Source organism: Drosophila persimilis, unplaced genomic scaffold (assembly GCF_003286085.1).
Source record: "Drosophila persimilis strain 14011-0111.01,24,50 unplaced genomic scaffold, DperRS2 tig00000000-arrow-pilon, whole genome shotgun sequence".
Classification (NCBI taxonomy): domain Eukaryota; kingdom Metazoa; phylum Arthropoda; class Insecta; order Diptera; family Drosophilidae; genus Drosophila; species Drosophila persimilis.
In genome coordinates, this window is record NW_020825288.1 from 16,799,633 (window position 1) to 16,814,837 (window position 15,205).

At 42.0% G+C, this 15,205-nt stretch overlaps 2 protein-coding genes across 2 annotated transcripts; one reads left to right on the forward strand and one right to left on the reverse strand.

Moving 5' to 3' along the window:
- Nucleotides 1-1,723: 1,723 nt before the first annotated feature.
- LOC6587546 lies at nt 1,724-3,134 on the reverse strand. The gene is made up of 2 exons (XM_002013957.2): nt 2,243-3,134; nt 1,724-2,175 (listed from the first exon to the last, which is right to left on the reverse strand). Exons 1-2 carry the CDS (start codon nt 3,105-3,107, stop codon nt 1,841-1,843), a joined length of 1,200 nt encoding a protein of 399 aa, XP_002013993.1. The 5' UTR covers nt 3,108-3,134; the 3' UTR covers nt 1,724-1,840.
- A 10,441-nt stretch (nt 3,135-13,575) lies between these two features.
- On the forward strand, nt 13,576-14,907 carry LOC6587590 (putative odorant receptor 98b). Its single transcript, XM_002013958.1, has 4 exons — nt 13,576-13,888; nt 13,942-14,128; nt 14,186-14,795; nt 14,857-14,907. The coding sequence occupies exons 1-4, from the start codon at nt 13,576-13,578 to the stop codon at nt 14,905-14,907; spliced, it is 1,161 nt and encodes a 386-aa protein (XP_002013994.1).
- The last annotated feature ends 298 nt before the right edge of the window (nt 14,908-15,205 follow it).

A 15,205-nucleotide genomic window follows, 5' to 3' on the forward strand; every position in this document is an offset into this window, starting at 1 on the left:
AGTTAAGTTAAGTTACCAAAATTATTAAAAGGCGCGCGCTGTTGCTGCCGGCCGAGAATTTTTTAAGTTACCTGCAAATGGCTTCGATTGGAAATAAAACAAAAACACGCAAAAACCACCCAAACCAAAACACACGACCAGTGTGACCGCGGACTTAACAATAAAATATACCTTCCGAACCTCAGAAATATACCGAAACATACCGCCTCTTTTTCAAAATATACCGTAAATATACTGACGAATTCAAGTTCTATTTTACATATTCCAATTTTGATCTTCCGTCGAATATTACCAGCTATATAGAACATTTAGCCATGCCCACATAATTTTATCCGATTAATGAATCAATTTTTTACTTAACTGGCTTATTCGAAATACTTGCTTTTATTGGTTCTTGTCAAAAAAAAGTGTTAGCGAAAATGTCCAACAGGCAATACGGTCCAGAATATGCAAGCAATAATAAAACAGATAGTACCTAACACGACCAGTTTAGCCTTTTTCGGGCTAGATCTAGAATTTTAGAAGTGGACTAGTATATACAATTTGCAAATAGCTTTTCAAGGCTGTTTAGCAATTTTGAAAATAGATTCTTATATTAGCTTTAGATGTAAATTTATTCCTTTTTTTGTTTTCTGTTGAATACAAAATATCGGAACTAGCTTTTTCTGTATATTGTGATGGAAACCGACATTTATCGTATAAATTCACTATAAATTCACTGTATTTATTCAAATGGGAAAATACCGCAACTGCGAATTGCCCTTACAATATTTAGAGTTAGTTTAAAAGAACGACAAATACTATAACATTCAAGAGGAGGATGCTAAACCACTTTAAGCATATTTTTGTTTGTTTCAAATCTAGCTTATATTGACTCTGAAAACCTGACAGCACTGATCACTTCAGACGATTGAACTAACTTAGCCCACCTAAGCCCCTCTATTTAAACAGGCGAGAAACTTGAATTAAGAAGGGCAAAATAATTCTATTTGTAAATTCTTCTTATAGATCCACCACACCCTATCTCTCATCTTTTCAAATAAACAAAAATGACCACCATATCTTACGCCTGAACAGCGCTAAAATTATTACATTTTCATTATTTTTGGTGGCATATAATAGTACCCCCTTGGTTTAAAATGGGTTAATTTAATCGTTCTCCGTCAAAGATTAGAAACCATATTCCCTGATTTTGATATTTGATTTGATATTACCAGCTAGATAAAACGCTCGGCCCTGCCCACATAATTTTATCCCATTAACTAACATATTTTCAACTGGACTGGCTTACCTTAAACACTTGCTTTTTTGCATTTTGCGTTAAAAGAGGTAGCGAAAATGTTCAAACAAACAATGCTTTAGCGAAATAGGTCAAAACAAAAAAACGAAAAAGGATAGTCGTTCATATTGCTCAAATTAGGGATTGCGTGGAATAATTCTGGCTAACTAAAATTCTTAGTTCTGTCCACATAATTTTAGGCCGTTGATGAATACATTTTCTTTAAGATTAGGTAGTTTTTAGAACTTGCTTTTTTTGTATTTTGACTAAAACAAGGCTTAAACAAAATAGTTCACCAAAAAAAACAGTCGCTGTGTTGCGTGTAAGCCCTAGTATAGGCTTTTGTATATCCTATTTTGTTAAAACCCAAAACAGCTCTATGTAATTTTTGTTGTTGTGCCAACTCCCCAGTGGGACTGCTGAACGATAAACGATACGAAGAGGTTGGGATACGAACGAACATTTACTATTAATTTGGATTGATACAATTCAATTTTGGATCTGCACACTATAGAATTTTCTGTCAAGGAGTTCAGAAGGGTGATAGCTACGCAGAACTGATTAATCGGCGTTCATCAGTGTATCGTCATCGCCGTCACCGGGTGCTGTTAGTACATCATTCAAATATTCCTCGTTGTCATAGTCCTCAAAGTCATAGCCAATATGGCCGGTGTCGCGCGTCATCTCCTCCAGTTGTTCGGACATCGAAATGTAGTCCGACAGAGGCACAAACTGTTCCGGATCTTCGTCGGCCATCATCGTGCGCTGGACGGGGATCTGTTGTGGGGCCAAGTAAATGTTCAAGTTGGAGATGAACTTGTTGATCCAAACGGTTAGGTTGTTGGCCAATATCTTCTGATATTCGCGAAGGTTACTGGTCGTGTAGAACTCTTGATCTGCAGGGATGCCATATATAATATTTATTTTCAATTTGTCAACCAGCTTAAGAGCTCTGTCACTCACCCGTAAACTCCCTAATCTTATCCAGTATCACAGCACACAGCGGCGAGTTTTCGTCAACGATAAACTGATCGTTGAGCAGGAAGTCCTTCATCTCCTCGAACAACACGCACACGATCTTCTGCATCTGGTTGCGTTGACGCAGGAGGATTCTCTTCTTCAGGCTCTTGCAGCGACGGCGATGCAGTTGTTTGGCCGCTCGACGCTGTCGCAGCTCCTCCTCCAAGTACTCCAGGGCCCTGTCCATGCTCATCACCTCCACGGGCGGCTTGGGCTTCATTTGGTTCTGCAAGGCGGCCAATTGGCGGGGCTCGAGTACGTTCTTGTAGGTCTTGATCGTGTCCTTGACCCGGACCGGCAGGGGATCGGCCAGGCGTTCAATGCGGGCCGTGCACGTGGGCATGAAGTACTTTTTGGAGTAGTAAATCGGCGGCTTGAGTAGCTGCGGTGAGATCGGGTCCTTCTTGGGTGTGGCCAGGAAACAGATGTGCTCCTCCCGCGACAGCACGTCGCGGTCGATGATGATCTGGCCCGTGTGCTGGCAGGGTCCGTAGCAGGGATGGTATCGGGGACAGACGCAGATGAACTTGTACAATGCCTGCTGCTCGGTTGGGGGAAACTTGACCAGACGCTTGATGCGCTTGGCCCGATTCTCGCGCACATGCACCATGGCCAGGCGAGCATTTAGCTCGTCCGCCACTGTGGGTCCTTCGGGGTCCTTGGACTTCACGGCTTCCTCTGGCTGACGCATGCAGGCCAGCTTCATGAAATTGAGAGCCTCCGCGACGGTCTGCTTCTCGTTCTGCAGGTTGATGGTGCGCGGTGGCATCGCGGACATCTCCTTGAAATTTATAGGCTTTTTGGCCATTTTACCGAATAAAACAAGAATAATTCAACAAAAAAACGAATGAGTGGGAACGCAACGAAACGATAGGTTTTACGGGTTCCTATGAACTGACGGAATGGATGACTTTCCTTTTTCGAATTCCAGCTCATGGCATGTCTTGACCTTACGGCCTTCGGCCTTTACGAATCAAATATGTTGAATGCGTCCTTTGCCGCTGTTCACAACGTTCCCGGTCGTTCCTTTTAATGGTAAAATGTTTTTTTGTATGGTAAATGTTCGGTTAAAACTGATGCTGGGACGATTGCGATTTATTAAGAATTTACGTGCAGAAAGCCCAATCGAAAGTAAAGCTTTTGTGCGATACAAACCTCTCTTAAATTTTGTAACGTATTGTTTCCAAGGGTATCAAAGTGTTCATCATTCCGCCGGAATGTTTTTTATTCGATGTTTAGCTGCCATCACCACAACTACAACAAAAAGTAGCTAGGTGGCGCGACGAAAGACGCCAGGTGGCGCGACAAAAGATGCTAGGTGGCGCAACATAGAATGTTAACAGAAATGTTGAGCTGACGTAAATTTTGTGTAGATGCCGTGTAGATATGAAACTTTCAAAGCTTCCGTTCTATGAAACTATTAAGCCAGGATCTGGATATGCTGGACACGAACCTTGCGAATTGGTTGCTTTCATTTGAAAATATGCAAGTTCAAGCGAAAATAATACGCTGTGAAAGCTGTGAGGGTGCCAACAGTTCCAGGAGTCGCCTTTCATGGAGTATCTAACCACTAGGACCATCCTACGAAAGTGCGACTATCTGGCCCTTGGTCTTGAAAATTGGTCCACAAACCTCATCGGCTGTACGCTTCAGTCACAATTATTTATTACTTGCTCAATCGATCGGGACGTCATTTTGGATAATTTAATAGACCAGGGGGCCGCGATTTATCAAGAATATATATACAGAAACTATTTGGCGGTCAGACGTAGTCAGTCATTTAATTTTTGCCCACATATGATTTTTCGACGACGATGACGAACCACAACATTTTTGTATAATAAAGAGATATTGAAATCGGTGGATAAAATTCAATAATAGTTTACTAAATAAATCTTCAGCTTTAGTTCCTCCAATACAAAGACAATACAAATTACTGCTAAAATTAAATTTCCTCTAAATTTTAGAATATATCATCACTTATTTCACTTATTCTTATATGGGTTTCAATAGCCCCCCCGCAGAGGTGCGAAATTATTGCACTGCTTGTTAATTTGCTTCTAGTGGAGAACAGAAAGTGAGCGAGAGAAAAAAACCGAAATTTTCGGATCTGTCAAAGTAAAAAGGACGAAAATTTAGTGTTTGAACAGAAGTATATGTGCATACATATATCCATACCGCCCAAGGAGTATACAATTATCCATACCGCCCAAGAAAATCCCAGACATCCTTCCTTTCTAATTACCCCATTGAGTGGCGTTTCTCAGGACACCCCCTTTTCCCATGGGCCCCCTTGTCTCTTTTATATTTATAGTTTGTCTAATATTCACTTAAGAATATTTAACCAGAAAAAGGCTAAAACGATTTCGAGAGACACAAACAAACAATCAGAAGAAAAATAATAAAACTTGAAAATGCAACTTTTTGGGGCTGTTGTGGCTACGCCGTTGCAAGGTTGCTGCTTCTTTTGCCGTTGTTGCCTCTTCTTCTGCTGCTGTTTTGTTGCCGCTGTTGTTGTTGTTGCAAGTTGTTAGTGGCTGTTGTTGCAGGTTTGCAAGTGCCACTGACAAACACAGCTGTCGAGTGTGGCGCTTAAATGGCAAGTAAACTGCAGCAGCACCAGAGCCGTTTGCTTTGCTAATTTTCCAGGCCGCCTTTGGGTGCACTTCTCTTGCACCACCTCCTGCAATTGTGTGGGCGTGGCAGCAACAACAACAGCAGCAGTGGCACCAGCACCAGCACCAGCACCAGCACCAGCTGTGAAGTGTGGCAAGGTGCTGGGGCATGGGCGTGGCTGTGCACTTGCTGCTTATTATTTGCACTCGGCGGCAAGGCCAACAGCATAATAAATTGGTGTGAGGATGAGGGGCAAGCGTCTGGGGGTGAATCGGAAAATCTTTTATTCATGAATGCCCCATGCCGCCATCCGCCCCTCCTTCGACCCATAAAAATTGCACAATTTGAAGCGGGTCCTCGTCCTCCAGTCCACATTTTGCGGCAGACGTATGTCCAAAAAAAAAACAGAAAAGTGGAAAAAATTTACGCGCCTTGGGCGGTGCTCTCAAGGATTTCGGCAATGGCTCTCTTGGTCGGAAACCATCCCCACCCGATCCCCCGACTACGTCTCGGGCGGGCTGCAGGCGATAGTTGCATAAATCATAAAAGGCGCGTTTCAGCTCCTTGCTACCACACCTCTGCCCCGCACTCGAAGAAGGACTTTACGACACTTAAGCACCCGCTTGTCGAGAGCCGGAGAAGGAGTGAAGGTGCCACAGAGAATGTCTCCAAATGTCTGAATTTGATTGCGCGGCCACAACAGGCGCTTCTTTCCACGGGCTCCCTACTTTATCTTCAATGGGTTGCAGCAACTCCCCTTGAAATACTTCCAGCATTTATTTATGAAGGTCTGAAGGTCCTACCCCCGCTAAGGCCCCAACTCTTGAGTGAATATCTGTAGATTTTCGAGGCTGGAAAATTGTGTTACTGTCGGGGAAAAATGGCAGAGAAGGGGTACTGATGGAGAGCTGGAGAAGGGGTGGAGAGGGCGATAGCTAGAGGGAGTGAGTAGGGAGTGGATTCCATGGGATATAGAGAGGTAGAAAGCGTGGGCAAAGCAAGATACAGATACATTGTTGAGCGACACTTTCGTGCAACAAGTTTTGTATTGGGGAAAAAATCACTCCAGGCGGACATTCTGCTCTTTCGGCATTTGACAAACCAAAAAACTATTCCCAAAATTCCAAACATTTCCAAACAAAACGTAGATGCTCGTAGAAGTTCGATTTAAATTGAAATTGAGTGAACTAAAATGACAAAAACATCAACTAAAACAGATTTTCGAAAGATTATAGACACAAACAATCAATAATTTGCATAATGTGAGAAATGTGTGGATAAAGAGAAATGTTTTTGATGCAAAGTGATGAAAAACAATTTTAAATATTCAGGAGGAAGATATGCCCTAAATGATATTAATTACGATTTTAGTTTGGAGAAAATGTTTATAACAGAAAATTTTTTGTTGGAAATTGCAGATAAAAATACTTCTTTGTTTTGTAATTTTCAGATTTAAGGTCAAATATCAATTCATCAAAAATAAAACAATTTGAATAAAGATTACAAGTCTTAAACAAAATGAAAACCGATGATGGACCACGATTGATTAAGATATTCAAAGGTCACATTCAAAAAAATATATGATTATGTTTACACTTTTGAAATTCAATTAAAAAGGAACCATATCTGACTGCAAAATTGTTTTATAAATCTCGGTGCATTAAGAAATTATTTTTCAAGATTTTAGGAACATAGGCCCTAATATCGGACATCTACCCAATTGTATATCAAAGAATGTAATCCAAAATGTACATCCATAGTAATTCCCTAAGGCTTTATCTATCATTAAGCTGAACCAAAAATATTATAAAGAGAAAACAGGTGTTGCGATCGATAGGAAATCTGTTCATCGTAAAGATCATTCATCGGGAAAACTTAAAGGGCCAGTTTCTTGCTATTAAAAATACATATTTGTATTTGAAATATATACTATTTATCCTGGAAAATGCAATGCACTTCAACAGAATGTGCATTGAGGATTATACCTCAAATTTTCGGAATCTTCAGACACTTTTGTAATTCTTCTCTCTTTACAGTCTTCTTAGGTAAATCACGATTGATGTTGAGAGCTAGCACAACGATTATCCTACATATCGATATAAGATAGTTTGAACTATTTCCATTTACAATCCTTAGATGCAATACGGAGATCGTTGAACACAAACCAGGCACCTGCCACCTCCGACACTCCTGCCCCTCCATCCATTCCATTCCCCATTCCCCATTCCACCTTCCCCTTCATCACTCTCCCTGCCCCCTGCAGGGCTGAACAGGTCAGAGGGGCAACGCACTTAATTTATGACTTGGCGGGCAATAATTCAAAGTCATAGGCCTCCAGAGACCATTCAGGGCACACACCTCGACCACTCATTCGTCCAAGTGGCCAAGGGAGTGAGTGGCCACGGTTACACCTCAGATCAGGAAGAGGATGGACGCCTTAGAGGGCCGACACCTCAGGACCTGGTCTAAGGAGGGACGGAGCTGGCAAATTGTGGCTAAGGAATTTTTAATTAAAATATTAAAGCATTGGCCGTAAGGTGTTTTTAATCTTGAAAATTGTTTTAATTGTTATTTAGGATTTGTTGCTTTTAATGTTGTTGTAGTTCCTGTTCTTGCTGCTTCGGTGGGTGGATGGCTATGGCTGTGGCTGTGGCTGTGCCTGTTTGTGGTGCAATTTATGTGCGCCTAATTAGAACAGACAACAACGGTGTCAGAGGTTCGCTCTCAGAGTCGTCTGCTTTCTGTTGTTGTTCCTCTTGGTATTTTTTTTTTTTTTATATTTTTCTTTTCGTAGCTGCTTTTATTTTTTTCCTGATGCAAAGCCGCTTCATAATTACCATATTTTCAAATTACCATTCGCCAAGTGCGTCCGGGGCCACGGCCATGGCCGCCATTTTCCTTTGCCCGGCGGCCATAAAAGCTAATTGTATGCGTGCGAGGCGCCCCCAAAGAGTGTGGGTGAGTGGAGAGAGCGAGACGAGCGGACTGAAGAGGGGCTTAGTGGGTGTGAGGTAAATCCTTGGCATGTTGTTGCTCGGTGATTTATATTTAATTGTTGTCATTATGGTCATCAAAATCGTGTGAAGTTCCAGCGGCTCTCGCGGTGGAGCGCGTCGCAAGCAAGTAAAGAATGAGGAGAGGATGTGGCATGATGGAGTGCCTGCTGCTGCCACCTGCCACAGGACTTCCCTATACACTTGGGGGAATGCTTTCCACATAGCAAGAAGTCTTACAATCTTTAAAGCCTTCAGGAATACAGGTTATAAATACATTTTGGACTATTCAGAAGAATTATGTTAAATTTGCATAAGATCAACACTTAATCACTAATAAATACACTCGAAGCAAGGCCTGTCCTAAGGAGCAAAGAATTTATTATCAAGAAAATTACCAATATGTAGATATAAGATTTATTTTCTAGCTTTCGGAAATTTTTGTAGCGCGAACAACTATGAGATTATTTGTATTTGCAAACAAAATTGATTTTTATTCGCATCCTGTACGTTTCAAGTATTTCCAGGATTTGTTTTGATCAGAATTTTGATTTTTGATCTTCTCATTTTATTCTTATTTTAATTTCAGAAATCAAGGCTACCTTTTTCATGTGTTTTTTCTCAGTGTAATCTTTGCGAGGTCTGAGTTTGAGTATTCCTGCCAGATGCCTAATTGTTGTGCATGTTCTGGCCCATCCTGGTGCTGTTTACGTTTCTAGGAATACCGTCTCGCCTGTGATAAGAACGGCTCCTGGGTTTCTCTTAGAGCACGATAAAAGAGTAAACAGTAAATAATCAACATTGCAACATTGTGGCAATGGAACACAGAGATGGCTCGGCGCATGCCTCGCTCTCGTTTCGTTCGTTTCAGTTTCAGGACATCGTTCTGTGGGGCTTCGTCTCAGTCGCCGGCCGTTTATGGCTCCATTTGGACGGTGTGTCCTGGGCCAGAACCGAATGGGCAGAATGTGTTCATATTATAATTTGGCTTGGCTTCCCCGTACGAATAGCCGTAAATTATATTGCCAAGTGGATGTCCATCGTCCAGAAGTGTCGATTGGAGGTGGAGCACATTGGAGGATGTATTTGATATTGATATGCAACTTATCAAATTAATTTGCCTTTGAATGCGTTTTGGGATGAATTATATTCACACGAATGCTGGACTCGAGTGACGCAAATTTAATTGAATTGATTGGGCTGTACGGGACATGATATGGATTTGATTATGCAATTTGGGCTTTAAGTGTGCATGAAAGTCAATTTGCCGTTGCGTCGGCCCGTTGGCCGGTGGCCGGTGTTGGGGTTCATCAGCATTCGGGGCAAAACCCAATAAATAATTTCAATTATTAATGGAATAAAGCGTACACTTATTTGTCTGATTAATACAATTTTCCCTGTCCGACTCGCTGCTTCCTTTCGTCTCCTCCTCTCTCTCTCTCTCTCTCTCTTTCTCTTTTGATCTGAATTGACACAAATTAAATTAAACTCTTTTTTTTCATTCGTTTTGGTTGTATTTTTGAAAGAGATGTGGAAAAACAGAATAACATCAGTCCGAAACAGCACGAGCCATATTCATTAGTAATATTAATTCAATATGAAATTCCTTTTCTCATTGGTTCTGATGCAGTTTCTCCCGCTGTTCAGCCGCTCCCCGTCCCCCATTCTATCCCCCGTAAATGATTGTATGTTAAATAGATTATTAATTTAAATTCGCTTAATGCCATTGTACGCGGGTTGTACGCTACCCTTTTTGTGTGGGTGTTCAAATTGTGGTAGGAATCAATCGGAGTACTGAGTTACTAGATCATATAGCAGCTGCAGGATCATTTTCTGGCTAAACTGATTTCACAGATTACCCTTTTTATGGTCCATTAAAATTAATTAAAATGTTATTAATACGCTTTTTCTGTTTGTACATATCTTTCCATAACATCATAAATAAACAACTGCCAAAACTATTTTTAAATGCACAAATTATGTATTTTTTACTGAAGTTGCATACATGTTTTATACCCTACTATTATTATTAATATAACAATAATAAATCCGATTGAAATGCTTGGGGATAATATTTTTTTAGTCTTTAGGACAGAGCAATGAACTATTTGAAAATATTTAAAAAAATATGTTAAAATTGTCTGCCTGCAAATAAGGGTCCAACAAGATACTAGATTACAATTTTTACTACTGACTTTATGTAATGAATAATATTGTAGAATGTTGAGTGTTGAAGGAATCAAAGTGGTTTATTATTTAAGGTACAGTTTCGAAGCGGTAAATGATCTATCTTTTAAGATCTCGTGAGGATATTTGGGAATTAATTTGAATCGGCTGACCAAATCCCATTATAGTGAAAAGAAAGAATGCTACTCGATGTCAAATAAATGCTTTAGATATTTTAATTGAATGCCACAACATCCGATGACCATATTCCATACTTTTCAAAGAGAAAACTGCTAGCTTGAAAGGTATTTCCATATTCGATTTGCTTTGTCCATTTCCCATCTGTAGTTTTTTTAATTGACTTATCGCATAGTTGTGGGCATCCTCGTTGCAGTTTCTCTGTATTTTATTTTGAACATTTTTCTGCAAACGACAAACGCATTCATCGGACAGATTGTGCTGATATAATCAGCACTTTTCTGGTTAACCAGCAGATGCAGATACTCGTTGTATCCTTGAATTAGCTGGGGAAAAAGCCGAGTAAAACAGAGAGTAAAATTAAAGAGATTCTCTCATTCATCTCGATGATGGGCCTATTTTCCCACAAATGAAAAACGGAAAAAGGGAAAAAAGCACCATTGGGGAGGGGAAAAACAAATTACTTAGGTTTGTTTGTTTTGCAAAAATATTTTTCCCATTTTCCCATTTGCTTGTGCGACTTGGGCCCTAGACAAAAGCGCCTCGAGAGCCAAATATGGCTTCGTCATTTGCAAATTCGACAGTTTTTGCCATGGGAGTGTATCGAATTGAGGCACACAAATACACCCACAGCGACGGAAAATGAGTACAGCCCACGTAAATATCTAAAATTAAGTCCTCCCTTTCCCCAAACAAAGCACAAACCCCAAACCCGCAGAAGTATTCCAATAAATATGAGCTGGGAAATAAAATATCTCTCGTTAAATGATGACAGCAGCAAATATGAAAGCATGCCTGGAGGGGCATAACATCATCCACCAGATACAGATACAATTACAGATCGAGATACGCAGCTTTCCGCACCTGTCCAGGGGGAAGGGGTCCATGAGGATGGGATGTGTGCAGGTGTGTGGGCTGTGTGCGATGTGGGTGCGTGTGTGTGTGGGAAAGGGCATTAATTACAACTGTCTAAGTGCGATTCAAAAGGAAGAGTCGCACCCTCTACGGTGAGGTCCAGGCCCAGTCAAGTGCTCTCCTGCTAAACAAATATTTAAGTTGATTGGGCGGGCGAGAGCAAATGCAAAAAGTTTCCACTCAAGGAGTTCACCAAATTCGCATAAATTCAATGCGTGCCCTGGCAGCCGTGAACTTTTTAATGTATTTTAAAACACTTTCCACTAAACATTTTAAGCAAACTGCTTGCCTCTTTCTCTCTCTACCTCAGTGCTCAGTCTTTGCCATCGTATCGTCTCTCTGTTTTAGTCGCAGTCACTGTCTCTGGCGGAGTCGCAAGTCCAAGTCGCTGGGCTGCCAAGTTGACTTCCTGTGAGAGCGGCAAAGTTTTCGTTCCTTGGTGCTGCTGCACGAAATCCCACGGAGGCTGAAATCAAGTATTTCATTTTGGATTCAACTGCTGTCCGAGAGCATTGCAACAACTAAATGGGGCAACCAGAGGGAAGGAATCTCAGCTTGGGGAAAGTCAAACGAATTTTATATACCCTTGGATATGTGGAGCACACAAAAAAAAACTCTTTCCTTCATCAGGGTTTCACTTTTAATAGTTGAAAATTTGGTTATGTTTTGCTGAAGCGATTAAAAAATCTAGAAATTTCTCTATTTTCTGGATGAAAGAAAAAGGCCACATCCGATGTATAGAATAACATGATCATAGCTTCCAGTTTCTAAGGTTGCAAGAGTTTCCCTCTTTTCTGCTCATTAACTGCTAAGAAAATTATCTGATAAGTGCTCAAACCCCATAGTAGTTCTCAAAAAGTTCTGGTTCAATTCTTATGATACTTGACCGCGGGTTTCAATTTCTAAGATTCCTGAAAGTGCTTAATGCACAGATTTCACGCCTTCTTTAAAAAGGGAACTCGACTTTCGTGGAGAGCCAGGAGCAACAGCAAGAGCAACAGCAGCAGCATCCTCAACGTGGTAATAACAATGCCGGGAATAAGAAAAAGTTCTTGAGGAGTTTTTCGGCACTGCTACTAGGATCCCATCCCACTCTTATGCTACCATCTTTCACTTCTCCGCCCCCCCGCCCGTCGGCAGTTGGCAGATGAGTTTCGAGCAAGTTTTGGTCTACACAAAAAATACACGATATAAACTCCATTTTGTGGGGCTGGCTTGGTCAGTGTGTCAATGTTTGTTTTATGTGCCTAGCAGAAGTTTTACTCTTCCCCAAAAGAAAACTCAATCTCCCACACCCGCAGAGACGCATTTTTCAATTAATTATAGACTACAGAAAAAGGCGAATGGAATGGATGGGGAGGGTGGGCTAATAAATGAACAAATAGTGTGGAAAATCTTTGATTTGCTCACTTTTGCATTCACACAAGCGATTAATAATGCTGTCGATGCACTGGCTGGACTTAATTTGTGTGTGTTTTTGGTCTATTTAGGGCCGGCTTAGGCCTGGCCTTCATTCCTTGGCTGTCGAGCATGTAATTGCATTAATTTATTTGGCCAAAAACGATGGCCAGAACTTTTGCCAGTTGCTCTGATCTCTGACCTCGACAACAGTCCGAATCCGTGCAGGACCTGGTCCGATATGCTCCGACTTGCCAGTAATTAAAACACTGAAAATGTTGGAGGGAAAATCCGGAAAACAAAATACAATTTAAAGTGTGTGGGGGGAGGGAGGTGGCAGCAGGAGGGCAAACAAAAGTTTTGCACATTTGAAATGCAGCTTGGATTTGTTTTAGTTTTTGCTTAGCATTGCTGCCAAATATTTGCAATGGCCCAGAGATTTGTTTGCTGCATTTACAGAGGCCCACAATGGCACAATGGAAGCCCAAATGCTTGACGGTTCAAATTGGAATTTGCTTTTAATTGTTTTTAATTAAGTATAATTTATTGTGCAAACATCGTCGGCCACAGTTTGTCTGCAAATGGAGCTTATTCCTAAGATTTCGAGTGGGGAAAACATTCTCGAAATTTCTTGGCAGCAACAACAAAAGCTTAAAGGTTGCTCTAGTTACTCGAATTTAAATAATAAATGGCTTGCTTTTGGAGGTTAATGCGAATCCGTTTAAATGGTTATCGATTTTGTTCAGCAGTTAATAAGCAGAAAATTCTAGCGACACTGAGAGGAAAACCATAAGATAAACATTTGAAAACAATATTTGAAGAATGAAAAAAGTATTTTGAAATGCTAATACCTTCATGCGATCGTCCTACGATTGGGGTGTTGTTCCCCCATTCTTTAATCTCTTGATTCGGTAATTATTTGTGCTCAGTGCAAATCCAGGACTATAAAAGCCGGCGACCCTTGCAGTACAGTTCCACTTTGCTTGCAACATGCTGACAGAAAAGTTTCTGCGGCTACAGTCCTCTTACTTTCGCCTCCTGGGACTGGAGCTGTTGGACCAGCAGGAGGTTCAGAGTGTAGGGGATATAAGGCGAAGCATTGGCTGCATCCTGGCCGTGGCCACATTCCTGCCACTGACCATCGCCTTTGGTCTAAACAACATCCACAATATGGATCAACTAACTGACACACTCTGCTCCGTGCTCGTGGATCTGTTGGCCCTCTGCAAGATTGGAATCTTCTTGGGGCTGTACAAAGACTTCAGGAGGCTAATTCAAAGATTTCACGATATGCTTGAGAGGGGTAATATTTGGTATGTGATTTGTAGGTGGATTTCCACAGAATTTCTCCCTTAGAGTGCCACTGGGAGGTTGCAGCGAAGATAGTTACCAGACAGAATGATCGGGATCAGTTCATCAGCTCCCTGTATACGACTTGCTTCCTGGTGGCTGGTGGCTCCGCCTGCCTGATGTCTCCCCTGCACATGATAATACGCTTTTGGAGAACAGCCGAAATGGAGCCAGACTATCCCTTTCCCAGCGTGTAAGTGGAGGAAAAGAGTCTCCGGATCCATACATCACGTATCTTTCTGCCTTTCAGATACCCCTGGGACAATCGTCGCTTCCACAACTACCTCTTCTCGTATCTGTGGAATGTGTTTGCCGCCTTCGGCGTGGCACTGGCCACCATCTGCGTGGACACACTCTTCTGCTCGCTGACGCACAACCTGTGCGGGCTCTTTGAGATCTGCCGCCACAAAATGTTGACCTTTAAACGCAGGAGACCAGTGGAGACCCAGCAGAACCTGAGGCACATCTTCCACCTGTATGGCGAGTGCCTGGAGTTGGGGGGCTCATTAAATGGCATCTTCAGGCTGATCATCTTTGCCCAGTTTATTGCCGCATCGCTGCACTTGTGCGTGCTCTGCTACCAGCTCTCCTCGAACCTGATGCAGCCCGGTATGCTCTTCTATGCCGCCTTCATGGCGGCCATTCTCGGCCAGGTGGCCATCTACTGCCACGGCGGGGCGTGCGTCCAGGCGGAGAGCCAGCTCTTCGCAGAGGCCATCTACGAGAGCGACTGGCTTCCGCTGCTGCTGGACGGAAGGCTCGATGTGGGACGCTCGTTGCAGATTGGCATGGTGCGTGCCCAGCGCGGTTGTCGCCTCGATGGCTACTTTTTTGAGGCCAATCGGAAGACATTTGATTTGGTACGTGGCGTTGTCAAAGTGACTGTGAAAATTCCACTCAAGGATATCTATTCCCTTGCAGATTGTTCGTACTGCCATGTCGTATGTGGCCCTACTGCGATCCACATCTTAGATCATCGCTTATATTGTTCCGGTCATAAAAGAGCACAATTATTGATACAAATCGATTAGCTTGATAACGATAACTTTAGATTGAGTGGAAATTTTGTTAGTTACTCGTAGAAAAGGATACTCCTTCAAAGGGTCCCACTTTCAATATAGTTCTCCGCCGCCTCCATTAAATATTCATGAGTGCCCGAAGCGGCGCGTTCTGGTTTGATTAAGCTGCATGGAAATATTTGCAATTATGCTTTAAGCTGGCGCGGTTTAAGCCACTTGGCTAATTAAGCCTTGTTAATGGCAATAACTGC